Below are 16,796 nucleotides of genomic sequence, written 5' to 3' on the forward strand. Positions count from 1 at the left end.
GGGCTTAGAGGGGATAAAGGGTTGGATAGAACCATAGAATAGTAATAATAGCTATATCAACCGATCATTTCCTTTTAAATCAGCTCTTTATATACTTCAATCAGCTAAATTAAAATAAAAAATTTCTCCACCCTGACGCTGGCCGAATTGTCGACACTCAAGTCGACAGAGCCAGTTAATATATATAAAAAAATAGTATGAGGTGTTCTTCTCAACTCACCACACTTTATACAGTGCACTAACAAAGGCTAAATTAATTTCAAAACATCTTGCAATTCTAGCAACTATTCCTCCATTATTGTTGAATGAAAAGCAGTTTTTTAAGAATTGTATATACTTTTATTACTTTAAAACTTACAAAGTAAACATGGTTTTAAAGCTAGCACAGACTTAAATAACTTCTTCATTACACATTTTTTATCATATATCTATAAAGGTGTTTGTCACAAAAATATCAATATTTGATAGCCTCCACTAATAATTATAAGAGGTACATCACAACCTTATCTATTGTACAATAAATGCATAAAAAACCATCAATACATTTCAAAAATATCTTCATACCATGAGTACGATTGTACACCTAAAACTTAATTTCAGTCATTGTAAAATATTTCTTACTGCCAATGTAAATATGGCACAATAAAATTATTTATAAAATGATTATGTTCATTTAAGGTTTATTATTGTCGGACACTATTTCTAGTAGTAGAGATTCGAATCAGTCTTTATTTAGATTTAATTGAAAATAGTTCATATCGGTAGCTAGTAATAAATACTTGTTCGCAATCACAGTTAGTGGTAATGTCTTAAATGTATATTATTTGTACTTAAATCACAAATTCAGCAAACCTTCAATCAAAACTGAACTTAACTTCCTCGCGCGAGGGGTCGTTATTGCCCGCAACAGCTTGTAGCCAATACCGGCTAATCTGGCTCTCAATGGACGGCGTGCTCTCTTTCCTCGAGGCGCGGGCCTTGCGTTTGGCCTTGCCGTGTTTGGTGCGGCGTCGGCCAACTTTGGTCTTCATCTCGGCGATCTTGACGGACAGTTGGCTGTCGAGAGAGTTCCGGCGGGACTCGACGGACACGTGGCGCAGGCTGATGCTGATCTGCGAGTCCTGGGAGTTGCGTCTGTCGGGCGTGGAGCTGAGCGAGTGGTGCGTGTGTGCGGGCAGCACCAGGGCGTCGCGGCGCCGCACGAAGCGGGGCAGGTTGGCCGCCCACGACGACGATAGTTCACCACTGGAAAATATTACTATATATATAAATATAAAACTTACATCATTAATATATCTTAGATCAGTCAGGTCAAAGATACGGCCTGTTGGACGTATCAATAAGGCCCGCGATTGCAATGTATGGATATCGCAGGACTGACGAATAAACATCTCCAATCAATTCTTAAAATAACTACTACGAATATGGTACCTGACATCAATGAGCTTTTTTGAAAACAAGAGAAGTCAGATATATCTGGATCCTCAAGCTCAACATAATTACCCTCTTTTATAATTTCGATATGATTTTTAACAACCGTATATTATATACTAGATATAATTTGATAAATAAATGTTATAATAATTCAGTTCATCTTTTATTTTTCAATCTACCCCCCTACGAATTATATATTTAATATATGGCCCTCTGCAAAATTGGGATTGACACCTCTGATAGACCATTACAGCTGTGAAAAAGTCGAAAAAAATTTAGTTTAGAGTTCACCTCTACTTTAACACAATGCACGCAGACTAACACAAAATGTCATACAAATCGTGAGTGTAAGAGACGTAGCCTGTCACGCACACTAAAGTATTAAAGCTGACCTGTTTTTATCGATTGTCTAACAGCAAGAGACTATCTAGACATATAAATTATCTAAGATATGAACCTAGAACCAGTAGTGATGAAAGTAGATTATATACATAAGGACAAATGGGCAAAAGCATAGGTCAAGAGATGTGATGCCAGTGTTTGAAGTCAGAAGATGATCTATGCTTGAAGTCCTTCCCATAAGTCTATCAGCTAGCAAATAAGTCCACAAGAGGCACTTAGTTATGGTTATATGTTGTCAAATTTCTTATTTCAATGTGATGTCTGATAGTGTTCCATTAAGCACACACCCCTAATATTTGCAGTAAAATATGCACACATATCTATGCAACGCTGAAGAAATAAGCCAATTAGAGATAGATTAGTCGTCAATGATTCATGTTGCCCTTGATATGGCCATTTGGCTTATGTTATGGAAGGAGCTAGTGTTGGGGAACCCTCATCCAGAGATGTGTGTTATCGTCTTCTTAAAGTTGAACTGAATCAAATCTTTTCAGCTTAACCTACTAACCAGATAGATAAGTCAATTTCCTAATTGCAATTATTGGGGTTCATTATTTTGTTAGATTATCGACTGTAAAGTAGATCCTGTAAATGGAGCTACAACCTGAGAGTTGAACAAGACATACAAAGATTTACGAACCATACGTCATTCGAAAAGTGGCTTAGTTGGTAAGAGCACTCGAGCAAAGTCTAAGAAGTTTCGGGTTCAAGTCCTGTATCTTTCATAAAGTTTTGTTAGAAATTTAATTTGTATAATTACACCTAGGAGTAAGGGATATCACTTTAAAAATAACAAATTGTTTGGATTCAAGTGGTAAGCGGGTTAGTGCATCTTAACAGTGGAAGCTCCTTTGCACAGGATGCCGGCTAGATGGGTATCACAATGGTGCCTATTTCTGTCGTGAAGCAGTCATGTGTAAACATTACTGTGTTTTGATGAAGCGCGCCGTAGCTAGTGAAATTACTGGGCAAATGAGACTTAACATCTTATGTCTCACGGTGACAAGCGCAATTGTAATGCCGCTCAGAATTTTTGGGTTTTTCAAGAATCCTGAGAGGCTCTTCATTGTAACGGGTGTAACAGGCAAGACATATCAATGACCATCAGCTGACCGTCCTGCTCGTCTCGTCCCCTATTATCTATAATGGACGGCCGGTCACCTCTCGTGCTTGCAGTCGTCCACACAGTCCCCGGGCGAGGTGTGCTCCAGACACAGCCCCACGGGGTCGGCCCGTGACCCTCCCAGCGAGATGGACAGTCTCCCGCGCGTGAGGAACTCGTTCCGGCGGCGGTAGGCGCGCGCTATCAGCTCGTGCTTGCGAGCGCGCCGACGCATCTCGGCTTCCACGGAGCACCCGCACTTCCTGAAACACCATCACAATTTATTACAAACCATGATACTTAAAAACAATTGGTTGAGAGTGGTACCTACAGACTAATGTTTATTTTAAGTTATATTATTGAACTAAAGCTTTTTAATGAGTATAAATGATGTATAAATATAATAATTCCAATATTGTCATCATCATCAGCCAGAAGACGTCCACTGCTGAAGAAAAGCCTCCCCAAAAGATCTCCATGACGATCGGTCCTGCGTTGCCCTCATCCAATGTATTCCGGCGATCTTGACCAGATCGTCAGTCTATCTTGCCTACCAACACTGCGACTCCCAGTAAGTGGTCGCCATTCGAGGACTTTACTGCCCACGGCCATCGGCCCGTCGAGCTATGTGCCCTGCCCACTGCCACTTCAATTTCGCAATCGTTTGTGCTATGTACGATGACCTGTATAGCCGAGTGGTTAGCGATCCTACCTACTAAGCTAGAGGTCCCGGGTTCGAATCCTGGTAGGTGCAGGTGGTTCTCCTGGGGATCTCCTTGTTTCTGATTCAATCTCGCAGGGAAACTGCAACCATAGCGCTCTCCATTGCTCTCTGAGCGACAATAGACTTGAAATTGACTGTTATAGAGCTTAGGGTCTTGTAAAGAAAAAATGCGACGAAGGTTGTAAATCAAAAGCCGTCAAACAACAGCCAAGATGTAAAGTACTCACTTGGCCATATATCGCCTCCAGGCTGCAAGAGCGGCCGGTGTCCAGGTCCAAGAAGCCATGAGCGCGCCGGCCGCGAAGCAGCACAGCAGCCGAAGCTGCAGCACCGACACCGAGGGTCGAGAACCTGGCGTACACTCGCGGCCGTCCACCTCGTGTGCGCTGGCGAGCCGGCATCTAACACGAGGAGTAAGAACTACATGAGTAAAAAAACATTAATATAATCTTCTATATTTCAATAATTAAAATAGTCTTTGTTTGAGACTCTTTCACGGCTAAACCACTGATAGTATCGACATGAAACTACCACCACCCGATGCGAAATTTATCCTAGACGGTTTGTGGATACTTATTTTTCGAATTCCAACATTCCTTCATTAATTTATTTCCTTTTAAAATTCGCCCAGCAAAGCGGGCGGGAACGGCAGTTACACCATAATTTTATTTGAGAAAAATAATTCTATTATTGTTAGTAAAATATCCTTAATAAATTATGTTAAATTATAACTAAACAGGCACACGAAGCTGCATAAAACCCCTTATAATCGTCAGTGCATCGTTATGACTGACAATGATTTTTCCAGAATGATGTTAGGGCTACCCCGCAATCTCTTCAGCAATGACGAGATTATTTTGCGTTTGATGGTATTCTCCATCTATTATGACATTGCAGCCATTTTGATATTTATGTGTTGAATACTCTCTCCTAACTCCTAATCCTGGCGCATCTAATAAACTGTATCACTTACGCTACGGTTAAATCATTTTTCTAACCTACTCCTTCAAGCAATAGCAATTATTACTCCAAAACATATCCTATTGACAAATAATTTGGTATGCATCTCAAGAATTACGGATTTGTATTATTTTTTTGTTCCATTGCATTTTTAATAGTGTTCTGTATATTCATAAGCACATTGTGGAGTTTTCTAGAAACTGTGACATTCATAATGTTAACACGAGGAATAAACATAAACTTGTTATGCCTACTACTCGGTTGGGTCGAGTTAGTAAGTATTTTGTTGGGCGATGTATATACTTCTACAATATGATCCCAGAAAAGGTACAAAACAAATGTGTACAACAAACGAAATTTAAAAGAATTTTTAAAAACGTTTGTGTGTGAAAGGTTACTATAACATGAACGATTTTCTTAATTGCACCACGGACTGGGAATAAAGCGAACACCCTCAAGCTCTTTAATTATAAATGTTCAATGTATATTTTTATAAAAAAAAAACTACTGAGTTTCGGGCGCCCGTTCTTTTCAGGTCTGAGGCAGTCTATTTTGAATGGGTGGTAGTTTTTGACGTTCAATAAGTGATTTTGAATCCTATTTTGAATAAAAATATATATATAACAAAAAAAAAATTTTGTTAATAGATAATGTGTGAAGAATCAGTTTTGACAGGACTTTCCATTTGCAAGAATAGCCCAATTTTGTACCGAAAAATAAATTAGGGTTTTGAGCTTAAATCATTTATGCATCTAGATAGATTGTGACAGCTGTGAAAACGTCGAAAAAACATTGAGGTTGACAATTAACCCCTATATTGAGCAATGCATACTAGCACACACGTAGCTTGTGACACACACTAAAGTAATAAAAATAGCCTGTTTTCATCAGTTGTCTGGCAGCAAGAGGCTGTATTTTGACATATAAATTATATAAGTACAATTTTGTGTTTGAATAAAACACATTTAAAGGATTAAAATGCGTGTAACTGCAACTGTTTTTACATTCGATTTTTGAGTAAAACTTACATTTCATCTGCAATCCCCCTGAAAACGAGATCTGGAAAGGTCTTGAAACGTCGGGTTTACTAAAATAAAAACGTAACTTTTACGCTTACTTTATCTACACCCATGCTTTAAATCCTCTATTAAAGATTCTGAAACAGTTAGCTTATTGCCAACATTAAAACACCCAATGTTCTAATAACCATTACATCATCCAAAAGAGTGTTGTAATGTTGTACTGAATTTCATAACAACACTCCTATGTTTTTTTTTATCCCTTCATGCGCTGCAAAAGAACATTATATTCGAGTGAATTTTAATTATTGCGCTATACAAAATGTAAATTACTACTAAAATAAATAATTGTTTCATTAATACTTAGTTTATTTGTATATAATCATAAATGAATGATATTAGGTTACTACTAGGACTGGTGTTTTAATGTTAGCAGTAAGCTAACTGTTCCAGAATCTTTTAGAGGATTCATATTCTGGGTGTAGGTAAAGTCTTGTATGCAACTGTTGATAATTCGGTATTAAAACACTCATGCGATACTATTATCATAGATAAATCCACATTCGTGTTTTAATACCCCTTATTACACATCAGTTACATAAATAACTAGAATTACACGCGTTTCAATCCTTTAAAAGTGTTTTATTTAAATGTGTAACACTCGCGTTAATCATATAACCGAGACGGAATGCCGCTGTCACTCGCACTTACATGATATTTTTCTTAAAGGACTCCTTCCACAGATCCGCATTCCTAAACTCGTAGACATGGCACGCGAAGGTGACGCAAATGAAGACAGCGACCAGGGTGGCGGTCAGCGAGCACCGGGTGATGGTCTGACGGATCTTGTTGGCGGCGCGAGGGGATATCACGTCCCTGCTCGACACACGGACTGCTATCAGGGAGAACACACCTGGAACCAAACAAATCACATGAAATAAAATACACAAATAAAATTTGAAAAACAATTTTTTAAACGATGCGAGATTCGAACCCACGACCTCCGGCGTTCCGTGCCGGTGCTCTAACCAACTGAGCTAACCGTTCGAGTACCGCCTCGTTATAAAACTCTGTTTGCTTTGTTCAACTCTCAGGTTGTGGCTTCATGAATGCTTCTTGAAATGAAATTTTATTTGCAAGAAACATTGCAGGTACTTAAGATATTAACATAATATTATTGAATCCAATATGTTTCGTCAATTGACATGCAAAATATGTTATGGAGTTGGCTATCATTAATATTAATAAAATTTAAATTTAAAGATATTATAATATAAAACGTAAATAATTTAATAATACATTCAGTAATTATGTATAATGTCAACAAAGGACAATCCTTGTATGAAAATTGGGCTATTGTTGCGTCTTAACCAAATCATCGGTAAAACATTAGAAATATTCTCAAGATTATGTAAAACAAAAATCAATGAGATATAAATAGGGAATATTTAGTTATCTGATTTTTTCAATTTCAATTTACTACAAGCTTGTTGTCAGTTTTAGTTTAGGATTGCTGGAAACTATGCAAGAAAACACTAATCACCGACCAGAAAAATAAGTTAATCCAGGAAATCACTGGGTTTTCCGATTTTTGCAAATGTGAAATACTTTAATAATTTCATTCTTTTCTTGTCCAACGGTCATGCGATCAGTGATAAGTTGATTGATGACAATGTCATTATGACAAAACAAACAGATATAGACAAATCCGACTTTTTTTTGGTTCAACGCGTGGTTGAGAGAGGTTGTTGAATTTAGGTTATTTTTTTTTTGTTAACGCTGATCGTGGTGTTTGTGAATCTGAATTTAATTTTATTATTAGTGTTGTTTTGGTGGTGGTATAACTATTTTAGGTATTTTTCTAATTATAAGTGGAAGTGAGTATGGAGGAGCCGCCTGATGATGGGGGGGGGGGGGGGGGGGGGGAATACCTCCAGACAAATCAAGAGCATTGAAAAGAACGGCAGAGATGGATAACTAAACCTGATGGCAAGAAGATAAGGACACCGGCAGATTCGATCCAATCAATTTATTCGAAACCTGGTTTTGACTCTGACTCTAACCTTAAATACTCTGATGAAAACAAAGGCCCATTCTCTGTATATGTCTCTAAAATTGAGGCAGATCGTCGGGATACGCATTGCAAATCCTTAAATTTGCACAATTCCTCCACAAAAATAATATAACCGGTATTAAAGAGGGAGGCATTAAGAAACTTGGCCGCAATAAGATCTCAGTTGATTTTATTTCAGCTGAAAAAGCTAACAAATTCTTAGACTTGGATATTCTAGAATGTAACAAATATTCTGCGAATATTCCGAAATTTAAAATATTTCGTATGGGGGTGGTCCGCGATATACCTACAGATTGGTCGCTCGAAGAACACAAGTAATGACTTGGAGGCTTCCTGCTTCCTTTGTCGTGGTGGAAGTCATATGGCCATCGATAGTAAATGCCCCGAACATGCTCGCCAAAAATCGATTAAACTTGTTATGTCACAGGAAAATATAAGTTATAGCCTCAACCAGGTTTAATAAACCAAGACGACTTTATTCTGAGGTCTCCAGACCTCATTCCCCCCTGATACTCCTCAAACTTCTCAATTCCAACCGGCGACCTCCACTCCCCGCACTTCTTCAACATCTTACAAGAAGACATTCTTACTCCCAGCTAAACCTAAACCAGTTTTAGGGAAATCCTATGACCGTCAGGCTCACCAAAATATTATCTCCTCTCCCTCCTCTTACCAGCCAAATGGCTGTGCCTTGCAGCTATTGCCATCCATAGAATCAACCCCTCTCCCCACTCCAAATGATAATCTTGCTGAACTACTTCTTTGCTCTCTTATTAATATGCTGTCCAAATTCTCGGACGCCTTACCGAACAATGTCTCTGCCCTGGTTGAACAGTTACTTGAAGTCGGTGGGTTCGGTGTTAAGTCCTATCCTATATAATATATATACTTCTGACCTAGGCCTTACTGTTAGCCCATTCTGCAAAATTCTTCAATATGCTGATGATATAGCACTATACTCCATCTCATCTTCTTTTAACTATTCATCATCTTGCTTAAATTCTGCTTTATATTATCTGAATCAATGGCTCTTAGACCACAACCTCACTCTTTCTGTTCCCAAATGTACTGCGGTTATTTTTTCCCGAAAACGCACTATACCGGACATAAATCTCTCAGTAGGTGATGAATCAGTCCCGTTTAAGGATAATGTTAAATTCCTAGGTCTTTTTCTTGACTCTAAGCTCTCCGGTATTCACTACTTGAAGTACATTGTTAAGAAATGCGAGAGGGCTGTAAACGTTATGAGAGCCCTTTCGGGGGTACGCTGGGGTGCCCACCCATTTTGTCAAAAACTTTTATACAATGCTATCGTTCGTAGTCATTTTGATTACGGTAGCTTTCTACTTGAGCCGTATAGCAAAATAGCCCTGTCCAAATTAGAGAAAATCCAGTACAAATGCTTACGAATCATAACTGGTGCTATGAAATGTTCTCCCGTCAACGCTCTCCAAGTGGAGTGTGTAGACCCACCTCTTCACCTTCGCCGTCAGTACCTAGCCGATAGATTCCTAACTAACAATCCAATTTAGCGCACACCCCCTTCTTGATATTCTGCACTCTTTGTCTCTAACTATTCAAACTTCTTTATATTGGTCTCATAAAGATCCGCCTCCGTTAATTAATTCTTTTACTAAATTTAAAGCCTTTCCAGTTCCCATTTACCAATCAGCCTTATGCCCAGTCTTTGAAGTGGAATATCAGTCTCTCATTTTCCAACCTAAAATTTTCTTTGACTTTGGAATTACTAAACACTGCCCTGAAGCCAATAGAAAATTTAATTCTATTCTATCTTCTGATTGGGTGACGTTGTACACGGACGCATCCAAATTATCCAACAATAGCTGGGTCGGGTCTGCAGTTTGGATCCCTAAGTTCCGTATAATTTTAAATTACAAAAGTCCCCCGCAGAATTCCATCTTTACTGGCGAATCAATTGCCCTGTCAGAGGCGGTGTCATATGTTGAATCACATAAGATCAACAAGGCTTTAATCTTGTCTGACTCATTAAGCTGCTTGTTGGACCTAACAAAAAATCCTTTCAAATCTTCAAACAACTTCACAATTAATTTAAGAACAAAGGCATCCCTGTACAGATGTCACATAATAGGAATAGTTGTAAGTTGCATTAGCTTGGATACCTAGTCATCTAGGGATAAACTGGCAATGAAATTGCAGATTCGTGTGCTAAACACGCGATTCAGTCGGGAACATTAAAATTTAATTACTGTTTTCCTCGAGATCTACGCGCTATGTCTAAACACTTTCTGGTTGATTCATGGAATGCTTTATGGCAAATCACAAAACAAACTAAAGGTAAATTCTATGGTTCTATCCAACCCTTTATCCCCTCTAAGCCCTGGTTCTTGCCTCAAAAAAAAACAAAATAAACTTTTCACTTCTGTCATCATACGACTTCGCTTGGGATTTGTCTGTTTCCCAGTATTTTTGGCCAAGATCCGGGTAAGAGACCATTCTATATGTGAATGTGGCCTTGAGGAAGGTAATCTTGAACATATTTTTTTCTATTGCCCTAAATTGTCAATTCCTTTTTATGACCTTCTACCGAAGGAGAATCGCTCTATCCCTCTATCCCTCGCCCCGTCAACATCCCTTTTCTTCTTACTTTATGCCATTCCCCTTTCATAAAGATTCTTTACAAATTTATCTCCCGCATTAAATTAAATTGTAATTTCTACCCTCCATACTTTCTACGCTTCTTTTAGGCACATATTCCCACTTACATTCACACATTTCTCCCTTAAACTTAGATTAGATACTAACAAGGTAGTTAATATTGTTGTGTTATGGGTGTTTATTACTAACCGTACTAACTCTTGTTGCCTATTCTTCAGTTCACAAAAAAACCGCTGCTATATCAACCTATCATTTCCTTTTAAATCAGCTTTTTATATATATATATTTTTTCAATCAGCTAAATTAAAATAAAAAATCTCTCCACCTTGACGTTGGCCGAATCGTCGACTTTCAGTCGACGGAGCCAGTTATAAAAATAAAAAAAAATAGACAACAGCTGTCATAATGACATTTCAACCAGTGTTTCTACTTACGATTTTGGTTTACCCTAGTTTCAACGATGGCGACGGGTAACATAGTAGAATCGTGTCAATGATTATTTGTGTTATTAGTCCACGGTTTAATGGAAATTATAGTATTATAATAAAGTTAAATGAATAGGTTTTAAGCCACGTAAGATTTTTTAACGATCTAGATGGTATGATTAACATAATAGTCTGTTGTGTTTGTAGTGTAAGTACTCTGTGGCTTTGCTTGCTGCTGTTTGTCGCACTTAAAATGTTCGGTTGATACATATTAGTGTATTCCATACATGTGGGTTGGGCTACTAAGTCATGGCGTCATTTAAAGAGTGACAGAAGGGCTACTATTATTTGTCAGTCCTTTAATATGAATCACGTGACCAGTTTTGTGTTCTTAACTCAATTTCGACATGATTGTGGTTTTTCTGGAATTACGTCCGATTATATTCAGGTCACAGCACTATCGCATTCCTGAACTCTATATTCAACTCGCGACATCATGAGAACAGCTAGGAGATCGTTAATAAACGGTTACTTTGTTTGTTTACTAGAAAACTACAAAATTATTACAAATTTTTAAAGGTCCTGTCAAAAATTATGCACATATTACTTATTTATGGTGTCTCAATGTAGAAAAACGAGGCCAGAGAAATAGGCCATTAATGAATAATATTGTGAATTGAAATTGCCTTCAAATATATTAAAATTACTTCGGTCTATGATTTGGTAATTTCGTGCGATAATTTTTTGATATCGCTTTTTTCATATGTGCCATGGTAAATCGGCTTTTGTCAATTTAAAAATAACGGTGTAAAATAAACCAACTAACCTCTTAGTAAAAAATATCCTCCAAGAAGCAGTACCAGAGACAAAGGGGCTAGCAACAGACCAGCTCTCATTGGATGATTGACATAGCCCACAAAACAAACCCCAGTAATACTGCTGCCATCCACCTCACCAAACGCCATTGTTGTAATTGTAAATATGAGGGGTAGAGACCATGCCACAAGATGGAAATATGCGGCTTTCTTGTCTATTCTGTCTTGAATTTTACCTGTAACCAATGATATCATATATATCGATACCTCAGTTCAAAAGTATAACTAGTCTGAAATTAACACTAGAGATGGGAAATTGTTCCATAAACAATAAACCCACCATTAACCACAGAGACACAAGTTGATAACTGAATGCAGTTAAGTTGTTACTTCCAATATATCTTCATAAGAGTTGTTTTTTTTTATTTTCTTTGAGAAACCTTTTTTTATATTATACAGTATATAAAGTTAGAACTAAACATATTGTACTCGCCAAATTCAACGTTTGATAGCGAGATAAAACTCGTATTTAAGACGATAAGTTATATTACCTAAAGCTCTGAAACTCATGTGCCACGCGTAGGTGAATATCACGAACCAAACACAAGCTGCCATCATGAAGTAGTACACCTAAAAAGTAATATTATCATTAATAAATTTCGATTCAGTCTCGAGAAATTATTTAACACCTGGCTTTTTAATATGATACTTAAGAATAAAGGAATCACAGAATGCACTTGGTATCTTCTGTGATTTATCTAAGGCTTTTGATTGTGTTCAACATTCAACGCTGGTCAGGAAGCTATGTTACTATGGTATAAGAGGATTTGCACTCGATCTTCTGATCTCATATTGAAATAATAGGATTCAGAGGGTCGAGGTGAATTGCAGGAGATCTCCTGGGACTCCTCTCGATACGGGGGTACCACAAGGGTCTATTCTTGGACCCTTCCTCTTCCTAATTTATATAAATGATCTACCTAACCTTGTAGAAAAAAAACACAAGGTGGTATTGTTTGCGGATGACACTTTACTTATATTAAAAGTGAAACGAAGCCAAGTTTTATATGACGAAGTAAACAATGCTCTATCTGACATCATCGTGTACTGGTTTAGCACCAATAACTTATTGTTAAATAGTCATAAAACCAAATATATTAAATTCACCGCAACAAATTTCAAATATGTAGATGCGAATATTTTATTAAATGGAGAGGTGGTAAAACCAGTGGAATCTGCTGTATTTCTTGGCATTACTCTTGATTCCAAATTGCAGTGGGGCCCCCATATTGAAGGATTGGCGAATAGGCTTAGTTCTGCAGCATATGCGGTTAAGAAAATTAGACGGTTAACTGACATAGATTAGTATACTTTAGTTATTTTCATAGTATTATGTCCTATGGTATATTGTTATGGGGCAGTGCGGCCGATATTAATACCATCTTTGTGCTGCAGAAGAGGGCTATTCGCGCGATTTATAACCTAGGTCCTAAAGAATCATTAAGAGAATAATTTAAAGAAATAAACAGTTTGACTGTTGCTTCTCAATACATTTTTGATAATGTTTTGTATGTTCATAAGCACATCGAGGAATTTTCTAGAAACTGTTACATTCATAATGTTAACACGAGGAACAAACATAAACTTGTTATGCCTACTACTCGGTTGGGTCGAGTTAGTAAGTCTTTTGTTGGGCGATGTATATGCTTCTATAATATGATCCCAGAAAATATACAAAACAAATGTGTTACGAAATTTAAAAGAATTGTTAAAAAACGTTTGTGTGGGAAAGGTTATTATAGCATAAGCGATTTTCTTAATGACACCACGGACTGGGAATGAAACGAACACTCTCAGGCTCTTTAATTATAAATGTTTATTGTATGATATTACATTGTAATCCATATTTTATATTTTAAAAAAAACCCGCTGTGTTTCTTGCGCCCATTCTTCTCAGGTCTGAGGCAGTTTCTTTTGAATGGGTGGTAGTTTTGACGTTCAATAAGTGATTTTAAATTCTAATTTGAATAAAAATATTTGAATTTGAACCCCGTGAGGGCTCTCAGTTGTCTCCTGTCCAAGCTCATGCATTGTTTGCTACACATATGTGGATAGTTGCCTAGAAGCAGCTTAGCTTGCCAATGGCCTGGTAGTGAGGACCAGTAACTGGCTGATTCCAGCATTTTTTGATTCCTTAGGAAATTGTGCATAAGAGATTCTCCGGTAGCACAAAAAGGTTCCTGGCCTATGAAGGGAGATGAGGCTCCATCCTTATACAGCCATTCATATCATTAACTACTATGCCTTTGTGCCCCGGTACTAAATAGTTAATAAATAAAGATCGTACCATCACAAACACAACAACACAGGATAGGTTTTCTTCAGCCGATGGTTCTCCTTGGCGTCGGGTTCCATCCTTGGAGCACACAATATCATCCCTTGATCCCACACCAAACTGAACTAGCCACCTGCAACAATCAACATACTGTTACAACAAGGAAATTCCACAAATTGTAATTAAAAAATTAACTATTCTTCATCATATAAATTTGTAATCGGAATTTTCCGTCAGGAACGAAGTTCGTTATTCCAATTTAATAAACTGTTCAGTAAGATACGAAATGATAATAATTACAATATCAAAATAACTCAAAAAGTACGTGTAAGCTTATCAAAAGTATTTAACTCGTACCAAAGAATTACCAACCCAGTTATGAGTTGCTAATTTGTATTTTAAAAAAGCTCGTTTTATGCAATGATATTTAAAAGTATAGATAGGTTACGTAGACAACATTCGGTGTTTGATATATATATTGTTACAAGCTAGCTGTCTGAATTGTATCGTACCGAAGGATCCCGAAGCATTCTCAAGGCTGCCGATACAGAAGCCTCAAGCATACCGAAGCGGTATTTTTGTTATTACGACCACATATCACGGAAATTTCTACTTTATTGCCATTATGTTATAGTATATTGCTATTCGCCACCTAAAATCCTCAGTCGTACACCGGTACGACTGAGGATTTTAAGGCATCGGCCGATAATGGGCGCCGGGCCTAAGGAAAAATAGACTATAATTATCACATTTCTGGAATGTGCAGGAGTGGCCAATCAAAGGGCCAAAAAGGCCTTTGAAAATATGAGATCACTCCAAGAAGTCTGTGAACAACCTATGAATGTTCTGAACTTCTGGAAAGGAGCTGGGCTGGAGCCAATTCGGTCTGATTGCGGAAATAGGTGCCCCATACCATTGTTATTATAAATAATAGTATACCCATCTATCAATTCACCTTGATTATCTAACCAATACAAATAGTCGTTAAAATAGTACTTAGCATTAATTTGCATGGGCCTGAGATTGTCCTCGAAAAATTATTTCATTATTGTAACCATGTTGTGTTTGTAACTATAATCTATATATATAAAAATGAATTGCTGTTCGTTAGTCTCGCTAAAACTCAAGAACGGCAGGACCGATTTGGATAATTTTGGTCTTGAATTATTCGTGGAAGTCCAGGAAGGTTTAAAAGGTGAATAAATATGAAAATTCTCGGAAAAAAATAAATATAAACAAATACTTTGTTCTTCCTTTGATGTGTCCCCCATCGTTCAGAAATCAAATAAAAATAATAGTTTAAAATGAATAACTCATTAGAATTTTTATATCTTTCTAACTTTCTCAGGAGGTAAAAAGAAAACTTCCTTAAAACACCGGTAATAACGCTTAAAAAAAGGATTCCTTTTGTTTGTTTTAAGTTTATTTTATACAAAAGTTTGGGTCTTTAATTTATCAATTGAGGCAATACGAAGTCAGCTGGGTCAGCTAGTTAAATAAATATCTACTACTGCAATGGAAGTATGTCCTTGTGTGTTTGTATATTTACTGATTTACATAATTGCATGGAAAACTGACAAAATTAATTAGAATTTTTAGAAATGAGATAAATTCGAGGCAAATAACAGTATCTTCATCAGTATTTTTAGGTATAACATTAGATTCCAAACTTCAGTGGGGGCCTCACTTACACAATTTAAGTAGTAAATTGAGTTCAGCAGCTTTTGCTGTAAAAAGGATACGGCAACTTACTGACATAGATATTGCAAGAATTGTCTATTTTAGTTATTTTCATAGCGTTATGTCGTATGGAATTATACTATGGGGTAGTGCAGCGGAAGTCAATAATATCTTCATACTTCAAAAAAGAGCTGTACGTGCCATATACCAAATGAGCCCACGAGAATCTCTAAGGGAAAAATTTAAAGATATTCATATTATGACCATGTACGGCCAATATATTTATAGCAATCTCCTGCACGTACATAAACATTATAATTTATACAGTAAAATAAGCGACAAACATAATTTGAACACTAGAAATAACTATAAGCTTATAGTACCCCCTACTAGGCTCTGTAAAATAAACAATTCTTTTGCATGCGATAGTATTAAATTTTACAATGATAAATAAATTTAAATCTTTTATTAAACGCAGACTTTTGTCGAAGGCTTATTACAGTATTGAAGATTACGTAGACGACATTACAATATGGAATTAAATAGTATTATAGTTGTTTTTTATGGATTATATGGTTCAGCCTTGTGTTGTTTCACTGGTTTGCATTGTTTTGAAAATATGTGTAAACTTTTATGTAATTAATATATATGTAACTGAATTGTATTTTTTGTGATTGACTTTGACGAGCAGTCTTTTGATTTTGTCAATAAAATATTTTGACTTTTTTTTGACTTCTTACTTCGCTGTCAAAATCTTTATTCGTCCGGACTTTTAATTTATTGCCGTTACATACATTTGGATATCCGTAACAGTGCTGAAAGTAGCTACGCTATATTATATTCACGATATTTTAAACTTTCGATATTTTAAAGGTCGAATAAAAAAATATTATCGTCACATTTAACCCCTATTAAAATAAACTGGTCGTTTATTTTATGAAATGATTGACTTAGGTTGGTTAAATTAAATCTTATATCTTTAAACGAGCAATTCTTGTATATATATATATATAATCTGAATCTCGGAAACGGCTCCAACGATTTTCATTTAGCATTATTTTGTTATTAAAACTGATACATGTATTATGTTATAAAATTTAAAGATTTACCTTCATAAAAATGCATCGGATTTCGGGGGTGATAAATCGATCTAGCTAGGTTTCAATTAAAAAAAAAAAGGTTTTATCCA

At 36.6% G+C, this 16,796-nt stretch overlaps 1 protein-coding gene across 3 annotated transcripts in view; it reads right to left on the bottom strand.

The window, feature by feature from the left end:
- Positions 1-16,796, bottom strand: part of LOC126977458 (protein smoothened) — a 599,797-nt gene that overhangs the window by 574,060 nt on the left and 8,941 nt on the right. For 2 of the 3 annotated variants that reach the window (XM_050826260.1, XM_050826259.1), the window contains exons 4-10: positions 13,940-14,060; positions 12,144-12,222; positions 11,604-11,828; positions 6,353-6,554; positions 3,890-4,063; positions 2,998-3,201; positions 317-1,245 (exon numbers count right to left, since the gene is read on the bottom strand). In XM_050826260.1, coding sequence (XP_050682217.1) covers positions 855-1,245; positions 2,998-3,201; positions 3,890-4,063; positions 6,353-6,554; positions 11,604-11,828; positions 12,144-12,222; positions 13,940-14,060 — 1,396 coding nt within the window. In that variant the 3' untranslated portion in view covers positions 317-854. Of the gene's footprint in view, positions 1-316; positions 1,246-2,997; positions 3,202-3,889; positions 4,064-6,352; positions 6,555-11,603; positions 11,829-12,143; positions 12,223-13,939; positions 14,061-16,796 lie in introns of those variants that run through there. The other variant, XR_007732216.1, reaches the window with a different exon arrangement.

This window comes from Leptidea sinapis, chromosome 45 (genome assembly GCF_905404315.1).
Source record: "Leptidea sinapis chromosome 45, ilLepSina1.1, whole genome shotgun sequence".
Classification (NCBI taxonomy): Eukaryota; Metazoa; Arthropoda; class Insecta; order Lepidoptera; family Pieridae; genus Leptidea; species Leptidea sinapis.